This window comes from Rhodnius prolixus, unplaced genomic scaffold (assembly GCF_049639745.1).
Source record: "Rhodnius prolixus isolate KJV_2025 unplaced genomic scaffold, Rpr scaffold_30, whole genome shotgun sequence".
Lineage (NCBI taxonomy): Eukaryota > Metazoa > Arthropoda > Insecta > Hemiptera > Reduviidae > Rhodnius > Rhodnius prolixus.
This window is the reverse complement of record NW_027411638.1, coordinates 425548-443582: the sequence shown is the minus strand read 5'-3', so window position 1 is coordinate 443582 and position 18035 is coordinate 425548. Positions and strand designations below refer to the sequence as shown.

The following is an 18035-nucleotide window of genomic DNA, read 5'->3' as shown; positions in this document are numbered from 1 at the left end:
TTTCTGAAGGTGCAAAGTAGATAGGCACTTGATTCAGAAACTCAGCGTATACGTCACTATTAATGCCTCTATTTACATTTCCTAGTCAGAAACTGAGTAAGTTTATAAGTGGATCTTTGAACTTAAATCCTATCAAAATCCCTTCAATACTTAAAACCATGATATTGTATCAATATTAAAACTGAGTAGAGGGTTTAAATACATACTCCTGCAAATAATTTAAAATGGGTCTTTTCTAAAATTTAATAATAGTGGTGATACGACTTCTCCGTTCAGGAAGGTGACTATGAAAACTTGAAGCTTTACGGAAATCTGTCTGCCTACATCCAAACACAAGTATTTGAGCTTTTACTGCAGAACTGGTTGAATGCCATTAGCTAGTTAAGGTAAAAATCAGATGTAGAGTAGTGCCGCATGAACTTACAGCTCGCAAAAAAAAAAAAAAAATACATATGATGTGAAGTGGGCTTGTTGGCGAATTTCTTAGATAGCTGGTCTTTGGTTGGATCGTGATCAAATGGCATTTCCAGATGATGCAAGAGAACATTTTAAGAAAAAACTGATGTATGTTTTCTGGATCTATGAAGCGTTACCGAATTACTTCAGTACGAATAGGGATTGGATAGAATGTCCTTAGAAATAGCTCAACGTTATCTAACAAGTGTCAATTGCAAACAAGTTTTGTTCAGCACAATAACACCTGGCCAAGTAATTTCCATCAAAATGAAGAAAAATTGAAGAACACTGAAATTTTTTACAACCACCATAATGTCCGGTCATGGCTCCTCCGACCATTTGTTTCGGACTATGCCGCATTTCCTTTAACGGTGAAAATTTAATAACTTCATAAAAGACGTAACTGGAGTGCAGTGATTTTTTATTCCAATATTTAAAAATTTTGATTTCGGTGAGGGATGGCTTACTACTGTGGGCCACATTTAGAAAAAATAGTAAAAAGTCACATAAAATTTATGTTTTATTGAAAACTGTTTAAAAAATAATAATAATAAAATAACCGAATTAAAACTATAAGCCATATTTTTCTTCAATGCTCAACAAGTTACAGAAATCGCCTAAAAGTATAACCATCGCAAGCACCGACCAAATAGGAACTACCAGCTCTACTGGGGTTGGACAGACGTTCGTCTAGTTCCGATCGCAGTAATGACATCAATCACTTCTCTGAAAACAGCAAACAACTATGCAAGAAGAGTCTACAATGTTCTACATTTTTAGGACTAATCCTATATCTCTTTTTACAAGTTTCAACTCCGCTTGTACCTTTAAAAAAGTTGTCTCCATGAAACTACCAATAATGCATCAGCAAGAAATCATACTTTATCGATTTTAGTCACAATCTAAGCCTAGCTAACATGCAGTTAGTTTCGTTCGGTCCTCAACTAATTAAGATAATCTTTCTCTCTACAGTTTTGTAAACGTTGGCTAAAAAAAATATGTATTTCAATATCTGCTCCTTAATGAAACTGTGTAAGTATGCAACAAAACTGATACGTATTAATTTCACATGTAAGCATCTAGCCTTATTTAAAGATTTTAATTACTCTCATTCAAGATCTGTTAGTAATTAAGAAAAATTTATTTTTACTAACCTTATTCATTAAATAATTTCTGAAAAGGATAAACATTTAAAAAATAAATACATAAGTGATAAAAAATATGAGCAGCTGAAAAAACGTATGACGAAATTTTCAAGTTTTTATTGTTTTGCCCAAAATTTATTACATTTACCTGTAATTTAATGCGTTGATTTGGTTTTTAGTTTCGTTTCTTTTTAAAAAGCCTTATGTAAAAGAATACATTCCACACATTTTTATTACGTTACTCCAGGGAAATGAGATTTATGTATGGTACCCGTATATTTTAAAATATTTGTGAAATGCCTCTTCAAACAAATTTTTTCCGGGCCATTCTCACTTTTAAAGACTGTTTTGAAATTTTATCCAGGCTTCCTCCCAAATTTAATTTTATTCAGCGAGAAATTTAAACAGCTTGTGAAAATTGTTTAAAAAAATATCTACAATATAGTATCTAACCGCTTACCACATAAAACAATGTACTCTTCAAATTATGATTTAGAAAATACATTATACCATCTTCGTTATTATATGTTTTCGGTGACTATATCATTTATTTATTTGTTTTGCGAGTTGCATTCCTCGACTTGTTTTTTTTTAAACTTAAGCATAAATTAATTAATAACATGTTCATAACGAAAAGTACACTGTATGTTAACCTTCTGACATTAAAAAATGTATAGAAAAGAAAGGCTGAGCTTAAAGTAGTGTACTAGACTCAGTCGGGGTCTCAGATTCGAGTCCAGCCGACCTATCCGTAGATTTTCTTTTTCTCATAACCTCTTAAAGCGTCTCAAGAGCTGATGCATAATATGTGTGCTTATTACTGTAGCGGTTAAATATTTTCTGTGTGATTAAAATTTTGCTCATAATTGTTTGAAAAATATGAAAAAGCTATGGAACAGTTTTAGCATTAGTAAGGTTGTGTTTGTCAACCCTACTCCAATTTATTGAAATTAGCAAAAATAAATTTAAGAAATCATATTGACTACCATTTTTATACCTTTATTATAGTGCAAAGTGCAGCTAGCAAGATAACCAAGTAGGTTATTATAAAACAACATTATGGATACATTAAAAAAAAAGTATCATAAAAAAAATAAAATTTAAATAATAATAAAAGTAATAGATAAACTAATATAAAAGCAGGATATTACTTGAATAAAATATTTTATTGTTTAATTTAATAAAAATGAAACACAACTTTTCAAAAATAAAAGAAGAAAAAATAAAACTAAAATTAAAAAAAAAACGCAATAAAGTTATAATTAACTGTTAAGCCTAATAAATAAAATAATACAATAAATAAAATAAGATCATGCATAAATTAAAATGAATACGAATTTATGTTTAAATTAACTTCACCAACACTAAAGTTCTTTTGAAGTTTATTTGTGGCGATAGTGATTTCAACCATTAAATTAATTAGTTATTAACAATGCTATTAAATTTAGGAGCCTCTTATAGCCACTTTCCAGTGACCGGACAATGCTGTCCGGAGGCCGGCAATGGGCAGAAAGATGCTCCGGGTGCTAATGACCTTAGATTTTGACGTACCTTTATTAAAAATAAAGATATACATAAAAATAGTTAAATATGGCAGAATCTTATAAATCAAAAATATGTATGTTTAGATCGTAACAACAGTATTGGGTGATGCAGGAAGGTACAACTTAGATACTGCCGTTGTCAGCTGGTGTTATTAATGAAGCTTCAGAAATTTTACGTGTTTTTAGTTGAGTATTCGCAGTCACGATGTTAGTAGTCCATGAAGCATGGAAATGGTGAAAACTGCACGGAACTTACGTGTAATTTACCATATGTTTATAATACAACACACAAGAGAGAGAAACAATTTGTTTTAATCAGCTTCTGTGGAGGTTGGTTTCAGGGAAGTATAATGAAATTTTCACTTTCTTTCCTACATTTCGGATCTATATTTTTTTCAGTAATAAAAACTTCTTTTCAGTCACCAACAAAATGTTTGAGGTGGGTGCGTGTGTGACAAGAATAACTCAAAAACGAAAATCACAGAAGGCTCAAACTGATATTTCGTAATGCTATAACGTCACTTCAATGAACAAGTGACAGCGCAATTAATTTATACTTTTACAACGTTGGCAAGGATGAAAATTTGTTTGTTCTACTAAACTGGCCAACTTGTGAAGTCAATTTCTTAAGCTTCCGTTATTATCGCATTAGACGTTTAATCGATAATTCGAGGGAACCGTTTATGTTGCTAATTAGAAATACGCCTAGTACATTTTAAGTCAGTTAAAAAAAAAATGATGATACAAATTATTTTTGCACCATCACGAGGCCACCATCAGCGGACAATTGCACACACCTGCAAGACTCCGAAAACTAGAATAGATGCACAACAAATAAAGAATTCAAGCAAATATTAAAAGAGTTCAAGCAATAAGCACTGAAAAATCAATACCGTTAAGAACTCATGCACATTTACAATATCTTGCAGTCAACCAAATTATAAAAAATAAAAAAAAAAGGCATGCAAAATACACTGATTTTACTCACTTTATCCTGTCATAGAATTTTTAAAAGAACACGAATAATATTTATCAACAAATAATGAATATAATATAAAAAAGGAAAAGTATAACCAAATAAAAGTAAAAATAAAATTAATCAAGAGCAAAATAGAAGTTATTAAATCTGTTTTAATTAAATATATTTTATGTACTTATTAAAAAAAAAAAAATCGTTTAACGAAAAGAAAAGTAATTTTCATCAGAGTGTCTGCTATTTCCGCAAATAACGTTTTGAGGTCATCTGAAACCATAAAAAAACGTGGTACACACTTAGGAAATTATGTTAGTTTGTCGCAATGATGAAATGATGCAGTTGACTTCAACTAAGACTCATCTGGACATCTTTACAAATACGAGATCCACGAAATCAAATCAATCTCACGAAACAAAATCTATTTCTATCCAGGGCGCCACGGTAGCCGAGCGGTTAGAGGCGAGACCTGCGAAGCTAATACTTATTGTGGTACTGGGTTCGATTCCCGATCTTAGGCCTTGGATTTTATTTAATGGTTAATAAAAGGAATTTACAGTAAAGTATGTTTGCTAGTCGCCTCCGTCCACGACACCTAATTGGTAGTTGGACGTTAAGACCCGCCTGAAAAAATAGTGAAATGAGAACCAAATTTCATCTAAATTTATCAGGTTTCTATCATTTGCTATTTCCTATTTCGGCTCGTTAGAACTGTTACGGATTGAAATTTGAGTAATCACCGCGTGGGGTTGTCTTATAGGTTTACTGAAAAAGAGAAACTTTAATTTTTTTGCGAAAAATGACAAATATTATCACAAAACATAATTCTCTGACACGAAGATAGTTCGAAAAATCTATTCAACAATTTGCTTTTTAGCGTTTTACCCAAAACATTTGCAAATATATCACTTTCAGTTCAAAAGTTGCCCCAAAAATACATTCTTAATCTTAATCTAGGAACTATTATATTATAATTAAGGTACAACTTAAGCATTAGTATAACACAAATGCTAAGCGAAGACTAAGGTTGGTTAAATTTCAATTGTCTATGGGAAACACTGTAGCCAGCATACTTCACTAGGCAAACGCATATGCCTGGGTGAATTTTGTGAACGATGACAGGACCTTCAAGAAGAATTTAATTATACTTTAGGAGGAATTAAAGTAGCATAAATAAGACTATTAACCATATGAAAGCAAACGTGATGAAATTCAGAAACAAAAAGGGGCAATTGATCACAGTTGCACTTGCACACTGAATCAAATGAGTTCCTTCAAATATTTGGGCCTTGATTGAAGGGTAAAGAGATAAGAGAAAGGATTACGTCTGGTTGGAAGTTTCGCAACAGTTTGAAGGGCTTCCTCAGCAATAATAATGAGATGATTCAGAATACCAACGGTAGTTCTAGAGGATACCGGACGTTAAATCAAAGCACATCAGACAGTATACCAAATAGCCTGCAAAATCCAGTTTAAATTAATTAGAAATCTCATAATGATTTAAAAGAAGATACCATTTCAATTTTGTGCCATAATAGATTTAAGTTTCGGGTCTAAATCTATTTTAGAAAATAAAAATCTGTTTTAGTAAAAAAATAAATTAAATAACACATTTTTAAAAAGAGTACTATAATATAAAAATAAAATACAAAATATAATTTACAAATTAATTAGAAATAATTAAAAAAGCAACAAAAAAGACACTCACCGATCTGTAAGCCTGAGAGAGACAGCCAACATGGTGAAAAAGAAGTAACAGAAGAGAAAGAAGAAAGGAAGGTAAAATTACGACATGTACACAACACCAAGTAACAGCAACAACATAACATACTGCAATATTTATGTTTTGTACATATATTTGTATACAATAATATTCTCAATGCAAATCGAACAAATTCTCAGTATAGGACCATTAAAGTATTGCCTCAATGTAAAAAAAATGTTTGCAGACCTGATAATAAGTTTCGGCAGAAATGACAATAAATTGCGAAAATTTCGATACATTGATTAATTGTTACTTAAAATCTACGGAAGTTGGGATTTCTATTTTTATTTTGATATTACTCCTCATATTGGAAACAATGCGATCTTGAAATTTTCACTGGAAATACGTGTTTTGTAGACACTGAATAGAATAAAAAGTATCTATGTATATCGATTACCTCAAAATCTAAAAGCCCTAACATTGAATTCCGTTAAACAACTATTACCGCTAATGGTACTAAAATAATGATAGTAGGAGTGCTAACTTAACTTTTTTTTACCACGCCTGTTATTGTGATCTTTCGGCGATTCTTTATCTTGCTACCCAGTGTACTGAGCAAAGGGACTCACCCTTTTGTATGAATGATTTGCTTTCCTCTACTCTGGCCAGGTCTAACAGCTGAGGGCAGAGTTAAGAAGTGCTTTCCTGCATTTTCGTCTATCTGGCTCAGAATATTTGGGTTGGTCTGCGATTTCTAAATAGTTGGCACGTGGCTGATGATCAACCTAAACGTAGAGATTCCAACTGCGCCAAGAAGCAAGAAGCTTCCTGACTCTAATGTCTTCCTGAGAGTGATTAATACTTCTTTCAAGCACATTTTTCGGGCGCCAACAATCATATTGGCATTTTTTTATAAGACGGAAGAAGTCTGACCGCAGTTTTTGAGAAGCCAGTTTGTCTAGACGATTTGCCTTCTCATTTCCGTAGTACCTGGAAACCACTGCAGTGTAATTTTCTCCCAATCTCCAACAAGTGTAGACTTATCGTCATTCTATTGCATTCTATTTTTTGATCATTTTCACCATTTCCTGATTGAACATGTAAAGTGCTCCTTGGAAGTACCTATCTTTTCCTCGCTGGATCATCGTATAGAGCAAACATAAATTGCACAGTTCTCCATCTGTGAATGACAGTTCTGAATGATGCATTAAATTAGGATATCCTTTAAATGCCGTTTCGGTTAAAACGCTGATTCAAATATGTATTATAATAAAACGAATCAAGGTACGGCGAGTCAACAAGTGTGGTGGGAGACGGAAACATAAGAGAACTTGAGATCTCTACACCAAATGATTAATGTACCTCTAATGATGGATGAAAGTCCGAAACCGATGAGGGATAAAATTAACTGCTGCGACAGATAAATCAACGGTATTATCCAATACTACGGACCTAACTACATTTTCAAGTAACATTTCCGAAAAGATAGTCTGTGTTTAAATAATTTATTTCTGCCGAAAATTACTGCAAAGAATACACTATTATCGTCACAAGCTTGTGAATTACTAATACATCACAGTATGTGAACATTTATATTACTGCTGTTAAATTTATTAGATTATTATTGGTACGAGTCTTGTGCTCCTTAAAAGTTATTCCAATAAAATTTAAAATTCATTTTTAAACTATAATCTGTTTTTAAATAAATAAACATATTCATCCCCAAGTAAAAATAAATAAACAGATGAAATGAGACAGTAAACAGATGATGAGTTGTATATTAAGGCAGATTATTAATATATATATTTAATCTTATAATTAAACTATAAAAAACATGGAAACGTTAGGGTTGTTGCAAAAATTATTTAAATATTATTATTGACAAACTTGTTTCTTTCTATAAATCCGGATAAGTTTTAAGGGTTGGTCAAATTTTCGAAATTGAAGTTTCAATGGAAAAACTTGTTTTGAATTTCTTTAAATGAAGAAAAAATGGTTTCAACATTATGTACCCTGTGTTTATGTGTACTGAACAGAGTAACTTGAAGACAAATAATCACAGGAAGCTCAAACCTGGTATTCCGCTTTGGTATTCTTGTAGATGCTCTTCAACGTCCTGCGAAGACGCAGACAGGTGTTAGCAAATGCTAGAAAATTATTCTCAAAACTCTTTGAGTGTAAGCCATGAGAAGTCCTTTGTAATTTTTCAATAGAATGGTCATCGATTTTGTGGGAAAAAGTATTATAATGGTGAAGCATGTATAAATTTGATTTCATAGGTTTTGCCATTTTGTACGTCGGCAAAATTATAACCTGCTATTAAATACATCCCGTCTAAATTTTTCAATTTCACCAACTACATTTTTGAACTGTTTCTTAAAATTTCATACACTATTGCCTTTAACTTTTATTGAAAATATTTTCACATTTGGCGGTTACAAGAAACTACCAGATAAGGCTTTGCTTTGCAAAGTGATATGCTTCTGCGCCAATAAAATATCAAATCACGAGACAATTCGCTAACCAGAAATGCAATTTTAAACTAAAATAATTTTTTTAATTTTCTCGAAAAAAGTCAGTCTTTTTTAGTCCTACATAACTTCTGCTACTAATGCCTATTATCTTTTCAAAAAGGATGATTTTAAAAAGAATCTGCAATAATGAGAACTGTATTTTGGAGACTTTTAATGACTAGTGCGCTGCAGTACAATTATTTCTTTCTATATACCTGTGAGAGAAACAATCGTCCCATAACCCATCTATATTTGGTTGAAACAAACTAAACTTTTGAAGAAAATTTATCCATTAAAACTGTACTTATATTAGTAAAAGAAAGTCGTGTAAAGGGTCACACTAATATTTTTGCCCACTTTCCCTTACGAGGATGAATCTGATTGTGTAAAATTGTCGATATCGAGATTTTACGACAATTTCACATTACAGGGCATTTTTGCAGGAAGGGTAAGATAAACTTCTGTCTAAAATCTAAGTGAAAAGTTTAAAGCTATTATTTGCACCGTGTTGAGAAATATAAATCTCTTGCTATAATTCCGACATGGCAGAAAATCGCTATACAGGATGAGCGAACTTTATGGAGAATTTTTGTTTCCAGTTGTAAGATTTTCTCGAAAATATTCTTCCTTTAAACGTCACTTTACTGAATTTACTGTTTTGCCCGTTAAAAAATAATAATGATATTAAACGGGTAGAAAATTCAAAGGGAAAAGAAAATCGCTGGACTGGGTGAATCTCTTGAAAACAAAACAAAAAAAAAATCTAGTAGTCGTTAATTTAAATTTATACAACTCTACACTGATAAATTTTCTGCCACTTTTGTTTGAAATATTTTGGAGAAATTTAATTTTAAAGGGAATACTTGGGAGCTGAGACATCATGAATCTCTAAAAAATTATATATTGAAGACAACAGTGGGGAAAAATTCGAAGTTCGTATACAATTTGTAAGAACTCTTTGGTAATAATTGTTAAAAGAGAATGTTGAGTTCACACCTCAATATTATTTCAATAGCATATTTTGTTTATTTATTTATTTTTTACAACAACCCAATGAGAGTATAGTTTTGAATATATGTATTATTTGGGAAACATAAAAAAAATAAATTAAAATAAAATAAAAAAATACAAGGCAAAATTTGGTCACATTATCTGTTGACAAAAAATAAATCAATCAAAAATAACCCACACATTTAAACACAAACCATGCTGAAACATTGAAATCACATTCCAATTTAAATTAAAGTAAGCCATACATTCAAAAGGTGACAAAACAAATTTATTGTTCAAATATTTTCGTAACAATGGACCACCTTTTCATTGTGTTTAAACTAACACCACATATAATTTTTACATTTAAAGCAATTTACAAAAACGAATACAAAATAAAATAAAAAAGTTTGGTATTTTGTAGGATACACAAATAGGCTAAGAACACTCGGGCCTTGTAGGGCACATAAATTAATAAAAAGGAAGGTGCAACATAAATTCTTTGGATATCAACACATTCAATCAATTTCTGCTTTATATAAGATAATTCAGATAATTTACCCACTCCTTCTTTTGAACGAGCAGAGATATTATTGTGCGACAAATTCTGCTTCAATTTACGTTGGACTGTTATTGCAAATAACATACATAACTACATAGCGTTATAAAATATTAGGTATTATTTAATAATTTAATAATATAATAATAATAATACTCTATTATAAAATATAATAAATTATGATAATTAATTCATTATATGATAAAATAATAATACATTAATTAGTAAAAAAAATAGAAGAGTTAACAGTTGGGTGTCTGGTGCTAACTGGGGAGATGAGAAAAGGGACTAGTAAGTCGAAGAGAGGCAGTGCTGGCGACAGAGCGTCTTCACGAATCTCAGAGAAAACGAGCCAAAGTATTAGTTTGGAGTGTCGATCAGCCAACAGAATACGACCGTAATAACAAGATAGGTGAACTCCTGGCTTCAGCGAATTGATCGATAGGTTCCTGTTATCAGAGTATAGCTGTCGATCACAGCGAGTAAGTGAAATACCTGTGCGAAAGTGTTTATGGCTGCAAAAAAACTTATTCCCTCCATCAGTAACCCCATACTAAAATCCTGTAATATTCAAGACTTAGAACAGAGTTGCTTATTAATTTCTCCATTTTCTGAACGGTGTGATTTTTAAGGAATTATTAATGTGTCAGTTATTTAATAAAGTGAAGTGCCTAGAATTCCTTCAAACCTGATGATGAAAATAAGTGTCAACATTTATCGAAGTTAATACAAGTATCTAGCAATTTTAAATAATATATTCTTCCTCACTTTCTTGCACATTTTCCAACAAATATTTAAAACGTTCTTTTGTATTTAGACAAACATTTCTTTGTATTTAGACTGGGATTTATAATAACAATTATGTATTATTGTTATGTTTTCATTTGAGTTTTATACTGCTCAAAGTGCAGGTATTAAATTTTAAATATTCTCCAATTAACTTCACGAAGCTCCACTGAAGAAGATTTTTGTCACACGATGATATATCAAATTTTATAGTACATTTATAAACCTTTTAAGCGTTAAAGGAGTGCAAAAAGTTATATCAGTAAATCTATACTACTTTAACATATTAAAAATTAATGTGGTACATTGCACTCTTATAAAAAAAGAAAATACAACATAAAATTATATTAAGTAGTGGTGCCATAAAAGAAAAATTTAAGAAACAAAGGATAAGGGTCGAAATGTACGTTGCAGATAAATCTTTAAGCCCAAGGAGTTCTTAACAAATTAGGTGAGGCAAATATCCATTTCAAGCAAATACCCTTGAATGTACAGAAAAGAAATTTCAATTCATTAAGAAATATAGTTATTATCTTTCTGATTTCTTATTATTTCTTATATCGCGTTAGAATAAAAAATGCAACCTTGCAGGTTTTCGATTTCGGATTTTTTACCGGAATTAATTTAAACTACACTCACGTTGATCTATATTGTTTTTATTTGAATGGTGAGCAGGTATTGCATCTGTGTAAGTTTTTAAAAGTTTTTATTCTTGAGGTCTCTAGACCAGAAAAAGTGACTTTTAGAAAGTGAATTCTGTGTGTTTAGTAAAATCATCATAACTCAAACACGGCAAATCGCAGAAAATTTTAATTTGTTAATTTGCATAGGTGCTACTAAGGGAAACGTAGAATAAAATGTTAGTAAAATCTAGCATCCTAAAGTTCCAATTAATTTTATCATTATATTTTTTGTACATAGAAATTTTTTGTACATAAATATAAATGTATGTCACACTGGACATGCCGCTTGACGAAAACTGGCATACAATTTTTTGGTGTCTGTATCAAAAAAAAGAAAAAGAAAAAGAAAAAAAGTATATAAACAACAGCATAATACGAAATGAAGTAATGTTAAAATTAGTAAATAAATAAATGAAATTTAATAAATATACATATATACAGGAACTACATACACACAAACACTCAAAAAAAAAAAAAAAAGGGAAACAGAGCAATTCGTAATAATCTGCACTTAGTACGCAACGTGCGTCATCCATTTACAATAGCTTACACGACGGTGCATTTTTTATCCAATCTTATCCAATTAAAAAGTTATCAATTTTATTTTTCAAAACAGAGAAAAATAAGAGCTGCAATTCAAAAATCTATTTTGCAGAATTTTTGGAAAAGGTACAGAAGGGTTTCTGTTATGTTAGACCTCATTGAGGGTGAATAATAAATTACTGTAATAGACTCTATTACCTCTGCATAGTGTTCTTCATTTTGCTGCAGAAGATCAACACATAATTCAGCTAGATGTATTAGATCTTCTAGTTTCTTACTAGGTGGTATGGCAACTTCACCAGTAACTTCATCTGAAAGCAGAAATATAACTAAGTTATTGGTATTTAAACCTCTTTAGTCTAAGCCAGGGGTGAGCAACCTTTTTAATCAATGGGCCAATTTAAATTTTAATTTTTTTTGGCGGGCCGCATATAGATTAACTCTTATTAATAATTTACGAAACTTCGTACGAAACGCATCGCGTCCGTATTGCATGTTTGAACAAGCCACCGACAAGTGTGTATCTCGTCACAAAAAAATCGCGCAGACGCGGCGCGTTCGTATTGCATGGTTAAATACGTCGTCGACAAGTAACTCGCCATAAAAAAATATTTCGGTTTAGTATGTACTACCATTCTATTATAATTTATTTTATAACAATATATTGATGGGAGAAAGTCGATAAAATAAATTCAATTTTAGAAATGCTTGGCGGGCCGCGTGTTGCTCATCCTTGGTCTAAGCCGTAATGGCCAAAAACTTTCTAGGATGTCACTTAAGCGTTTGTTCGGGTATGGCGCGGCGTTCCCTAAAAAAGAATACTTGCTCCTCAACTTGATGATCTGGCCAGACTATCCCCTAATAAAATTCTGTTAAGCTACTCGCTATCTTCAATCTCATCTCAATTACTTCGAGCGCTTGTTCCAGAAGTAGAGAATCCTACTGCAGAAGAAGTATTTATAAGAAAGAAAACAAAAAAAAAATACTGTACAATATTGTTTAATACACTAAATATAAGGTTTTTATTGTTGTATCTAATAATAACTGAGTCCAGAAATTGTTAAGCTTACTAAATTCTTTCATTTTTTCTCATGACAGTCCATTCATTATATGTATTTATTCCAATAAATTCATATAATATTGTACAATAAATAAATTTATTCTAATGTTCTAACATGTGAAACATTATGTAACAAGTAAAGTACTCTGAATTTGGATGTAAAGGGGTTTAGGCCTTCCATAAATTTCCCTTAGAAAACATTTTCCCAAAATATATTCATATAAAAATAATAGTCCTCTGCTATAAACTTTATATATACTAAATATAATGATTTTTCTAGAAAATTGCAACAAAAAACTGTAAGATTAAAATAAATAAATTCGGGATAAACAGAGATAATATACTTCTGCTTAGTCGATTGTAAAAATAAATATTGCGAATTTTATATTGCGTTAACTAATACAAAAAAAAAAATAATAATAATTTTAAATTTCTGAGATAAGCTGACTATACATACGTACAGGTCAATTTCTTAAAAATCATCTTTTAGGTTTCAAAGAACCTCAAAACATTTACACCCGGTAAAAACTTTATTTCGAAATAATCAGGAACGCGATAAACCCCAGCAGTAAGAGAGAGAGAAAAAAATATTTTTGTAATGAATACCTGGTTGGGCTTGAACAATATCACCACCTGAAACAATGTATATTATTATTTTAGTTAAAATATTGATGAGAAGAATTTAATATATTTCCACGCCACAACTTTCCTAGTGCACACCCACTACCTTCTCTAGAGCCATCATGGTTGAGGAATTATTTGTGTGACAATTTTATAAACTGAACATTTCAATGAGATGTTAACTTTGCTGAAATTGCATGATACGCAAATTACAATAAAAAAGGTTGAAATGTATGGATTTAAGAAGATTAGGTTATCTGTAAATGAGGTTTACTGATTTAAAACAGTTTTTCTTAAACTATTGGTTATGACACCTCGAGGGGGTCGCGAGAGAATTTTTTAGGGTCACGGAAATATATTGTAAACTGATAAATTAATTCACCTATTAACATTTTAATAACAAGTAAATAGAAAAAACAAGTTTTTTTTTTGTTTACTTCAGTAACTCGCGAATGTTCTATGAAACTATTATTACTAATTTTTCTTTAACACTTAGTCCGATAAAAAAAAACAAAAAATTAGTTCAAAGAAGTGGTTAAAGCTTCCCTACTTGACTCTAAAGTGCCATCATGCTCTTACACCTACTAAAAGGAATTATTGCAACCGGTTAAATTATCGATACGTGTACCGATTTAAGTCAATGAATTATGATATAGGAGGTTAACAGTTGGAGGTTTTGTAAATCGTTACATGTAACACTCTCAATTTTACCTCACAGTAACAGGAATTAATTCTGATCATTTCCGGTTCCAGTTGGTCTTCAATCACCGAAATATTTTTTTTTTTTTACCTCCTGCTGCACCTACCGAAACTATTACAAGAAAACCTTAGCTCGATTAATTATCAAAGAAACGTTTATCACAACAACGACACACTCACAAAACTACTTTGTATTTTCTCTGAAAGCCCTAACACACTCTTTGATAAATACTGCTTAGCAAATACATGCTGAAGATGAATAGATGCGTGAAAACAGTCAATAAAAAAGAAAAATAGAGCAAGGATTTTTACAAAATATCCTATAACGTTATTGTTTACATTAGTTGTATCCACCATCACATACCTTCCATTTTAGCTTCAGCTGATAGTCTGGTGTAGTTAACCATCGCTGCAGTTTCCAAACATTTCTTAATCATTGCTCTGACTTCTTCAGGTTGTACAGGAGTTACTATGTCTTTCATCAGAACCTGCAATCACACATATCAAAATAAACAAACCAAAAAAATATCGTGATTTATAAAAAAAAAATGCATCAAACAGAGATGAGTTATCCAGGCTTCAATAAATAAAAAAGTCCAATAAAATGTTAGAGTGATTTTCAAATATATACTTAAAAACTTGAAGTGAAGCCCTTATACGACTCTATTATTGATATACATGTCTATGTCATAATTTATTAAAATTTTAAATTGCAATTTTCCTTCTCACATAAACGTTTACTTATATTTACATTTATTTTGGAAGGAAGCCAAGCTTTGCCAGGAAATGAGAATAGATAGTAAGTAACAGGAGATCATTCCAATTTTATATAACTCTGAACACTTTTCAGCAAGACTATTGACATTAGGGAACAGAATGGTTGTGGAGCAAGACTGTTAAATTTTGACAACGGAGATTTCTGAACCGACAGTAGGGTCTCTAAATAGATGGAGATAACAGACTTATAAGTGACATTTTTGCCCATTCTCTTATTGGATTCCCCAACACTTATAAAGAACGAGTAATGAGGGATATGGATAAAGAAGAAGTATTTTATTACTAGTAACATACATTTATTAAAACTATAAATTAAACGTTAATTAAATTATATTAAAATAGCTCTTAACTGGAGAGCCACCTCCCACCCATCCGAAACTGCGGATTTACTTGAAAGTACAAACAAATAATCATGAAACTGTAGTAGAACATAACTGGACGAATATGTGGACAGTTTTTACAAATGATAACTTCTTGTAATTTGTATAAATTCAAATTGAATTTATCTGCTGCCAATATATTGGTTATTGCAACTTATTTAAACTTACTATGATTATTTACTGATATTTAGAAGTAATTGCTTTCGGTATATTTAATTTTAATTTTTTTTATAGTTCTATTCAGTAATTTAGTACGTTTAAAGAAAATACAGTGGAATGTGTGGGCACAACTCCATTTTATAAAGGACATTAAGACTTGAAAACAAAATAAAGATTATAATTACGATTATTACAGGATAAATATCAACCATTTACTTACTCTTTCGAGCAAAGACAGTGTCGCTTTTAACGCACCTTCTGGTCTTCCGAATGGAAAGCAATACCTTAAAAGTAACCAAATAATGAAAATGAATTTCAAATGAACATTTGAAAAATGAACTTAGTAGTTTCAATGAGCAATATACCTTACCTAAAATTAGTGATCTGATGTTCTAATAACACTCTTAACCTTTCCTTGATTTCTTGGAATCTCTCTTTCTCCTCATGTGTGACTGTGCCCACACCATCAGGCCTTAAGTTGGTTTAAACATGGTTTAATTAATTTTGTAAATATGTTTTAAATAACAATAAAAATATTTCTAAAGGAACTCAACAGCTTAATACTACAAATAGCCAAAACACAAGTTTACGAGAATATTTAGAATTACAAAAGTATCGCAAGTAATTTGTCCCAAAAATAATAATTTAATTATACGAGAAATGATCTAAGGTTTATACGTCCCACGGTATCGTTTTCCAATAATTGTACTGGTACTAAACAGAAAAACAACTTGAACGGCAATCAAGAGGCATGCCGAGATTGTACTTCCCTGAAACCCTCTAAAATCATTTCACTTAAAGGAGAAATCCAATAAGGTCATACTTTAATTAGTGCATTTTGTTCAAAATGTTACTAACAGATGGTAATACCTAAACATAATACCAAGTTTGAGCGACTTGAGATTTTTCGCTTTCTAAGCTAAACTTGATCATTTTCTAAATTAAACGTAATGATCCTATGATTGTAAAGAGAGAGAGCAATATCCAATCGGCAATTAAAAGAATAACATTTTTTTGTCATATTTAATTAAGTCTGAGGAAAAGGTGTAAATTAGAACATTTAAACTTAATCTTGCAAGCTGTGAAAGTGTCAAACCTTCTTATATATAATGTACACACACCCGAAATGCATACCGTGCTAACAACATTTTTCCAGATTTATGGAAAAATGTTTTTCGGTAAAACTCAATTATGAAAATTCAGCACGATCACACGATTCTTCTTACACTTTTGATTCACCTTACATCCTCTCAACAAAAAGGGATAAAGACTTAACTAACCAAAATAAAAGTCAAAATTGTCGAATCCTGAAGGTACTTTCTAGTCTGATAAGTAGCTTAAAACCAAAAATTGGAAAGATGAGAAATTAATTATTCAATAAAATTGTCTATTTTTCCCAATAAAATATTATTAAACCATTTTTATAGGAAAAATATTTACCATTGTACAAAATAATACCATAGCTGGTTTTTATTCACTTGAACTAAAAATCTGCACAGGAGCTTATTGGTTTAATAGCGAAAACAAGTCCATAATAAAAGCTACGAAATGTGAAAATAATGTGCATTTTCAATCAGTAAGCCTCCATGAAATGCAAAACATGCCATTATAGTATTGTGATGTAATTAAAACCATACACGGGATTCGGATAAAGAAGGATATTTAGCACGGATACATTCACTATCACTTAACTCATAATTCTGTTTACAAGTGTATTTTGTACAAATTAGGTTCAAATAACACATTCAAAACAGTGTAAAAGTAAATATATATTATGTTATATATAACCCTTAAACGCTGCTATCCCATAATAGAATGTAACCCTTAAATCTATTAAAAAATGGTAGCACTTATACACAAGAAATATTTCTTATTCAAAAATTATTATAGAAGGTAAAACTGATGGTCATAATTTTCGTTGAATTTTAGAATTTAAAAGTTGCTTCAAGTTTCAGCCACAATGTTCTAAAAAATCCTGTTTAAAAATCTGATATAATTTTCTTTACATGTCATTATAACAATAGCCAATTTCAACAGTAGCTAATTTTGTAAAACTAAATTGCACAATGTCGTTGCAAGTGGTGATTTTTCAACTTAGAGTTCATTTTTAAGGCTTCAAAAATCAGTATTTGAAGAATGCTGTCAGGTAGCGAAATGATATGTTAGCAAATGAGTAATATCATCTAAAGTAGTAAAATACAAGCAGGATAGACAGGCACCCACCTATGCCTTGCATTCATGGTGAATACACCACTATTTTCTATGCAAACATAGTGCAGTAGTAACTAATTCTTCTATACAATGAAGTTATCAAGGCTCACATCTCTTCCCGTCTGCATATATTTCTGTTTTTCTCAGATAAGTAAGCAAGATAGGTGTGTATAATCATATTTAATGACCAGGAACTACTATCATGACGATATTAATGACCGTAGTCTAGAA

At 30.9% G+C, this 18035-nt stretch overlaps 1 protein-coding gene across 5 annotated transcripts in view; it reads right to left on the bottom strand.

The window, feature by feature from the left end:
* The window catches only part of Cadps (calcium-dependent secretion activator 1), a 49439-nt gene that overhangs the window by 7865 nt on the left and 23539 nt on the right, over window positions 1-18035 (bottom strand). For all 5 annotated transcript variants that reach the window (XM_074144062.1, XM_074144065.1, XM_074144064.1 and 2 more), the window contains 5 exons: window positions 15964-16065; window positions 15814-15877; window positions 14642-14765; window positions 13564-13590; window positions 12096-12208 (listed from right to left, as the gene is read on the bottom strand). In XM_074144062.1, the coding sequence (XP_074000163.1) occupies window positions 12096-12208; window positions 13564-13590; window positions 14642-14765; window positions 15814-15877; window positions 15964-16065 (430 nt within the window). The remainder of the gene's footprint in view (window positions 1-12095; window positions 12209-13563; window positions 13591-14641; window positions 14766-15813; window positions 15878-15963; window positions 16066-18035) is intronic.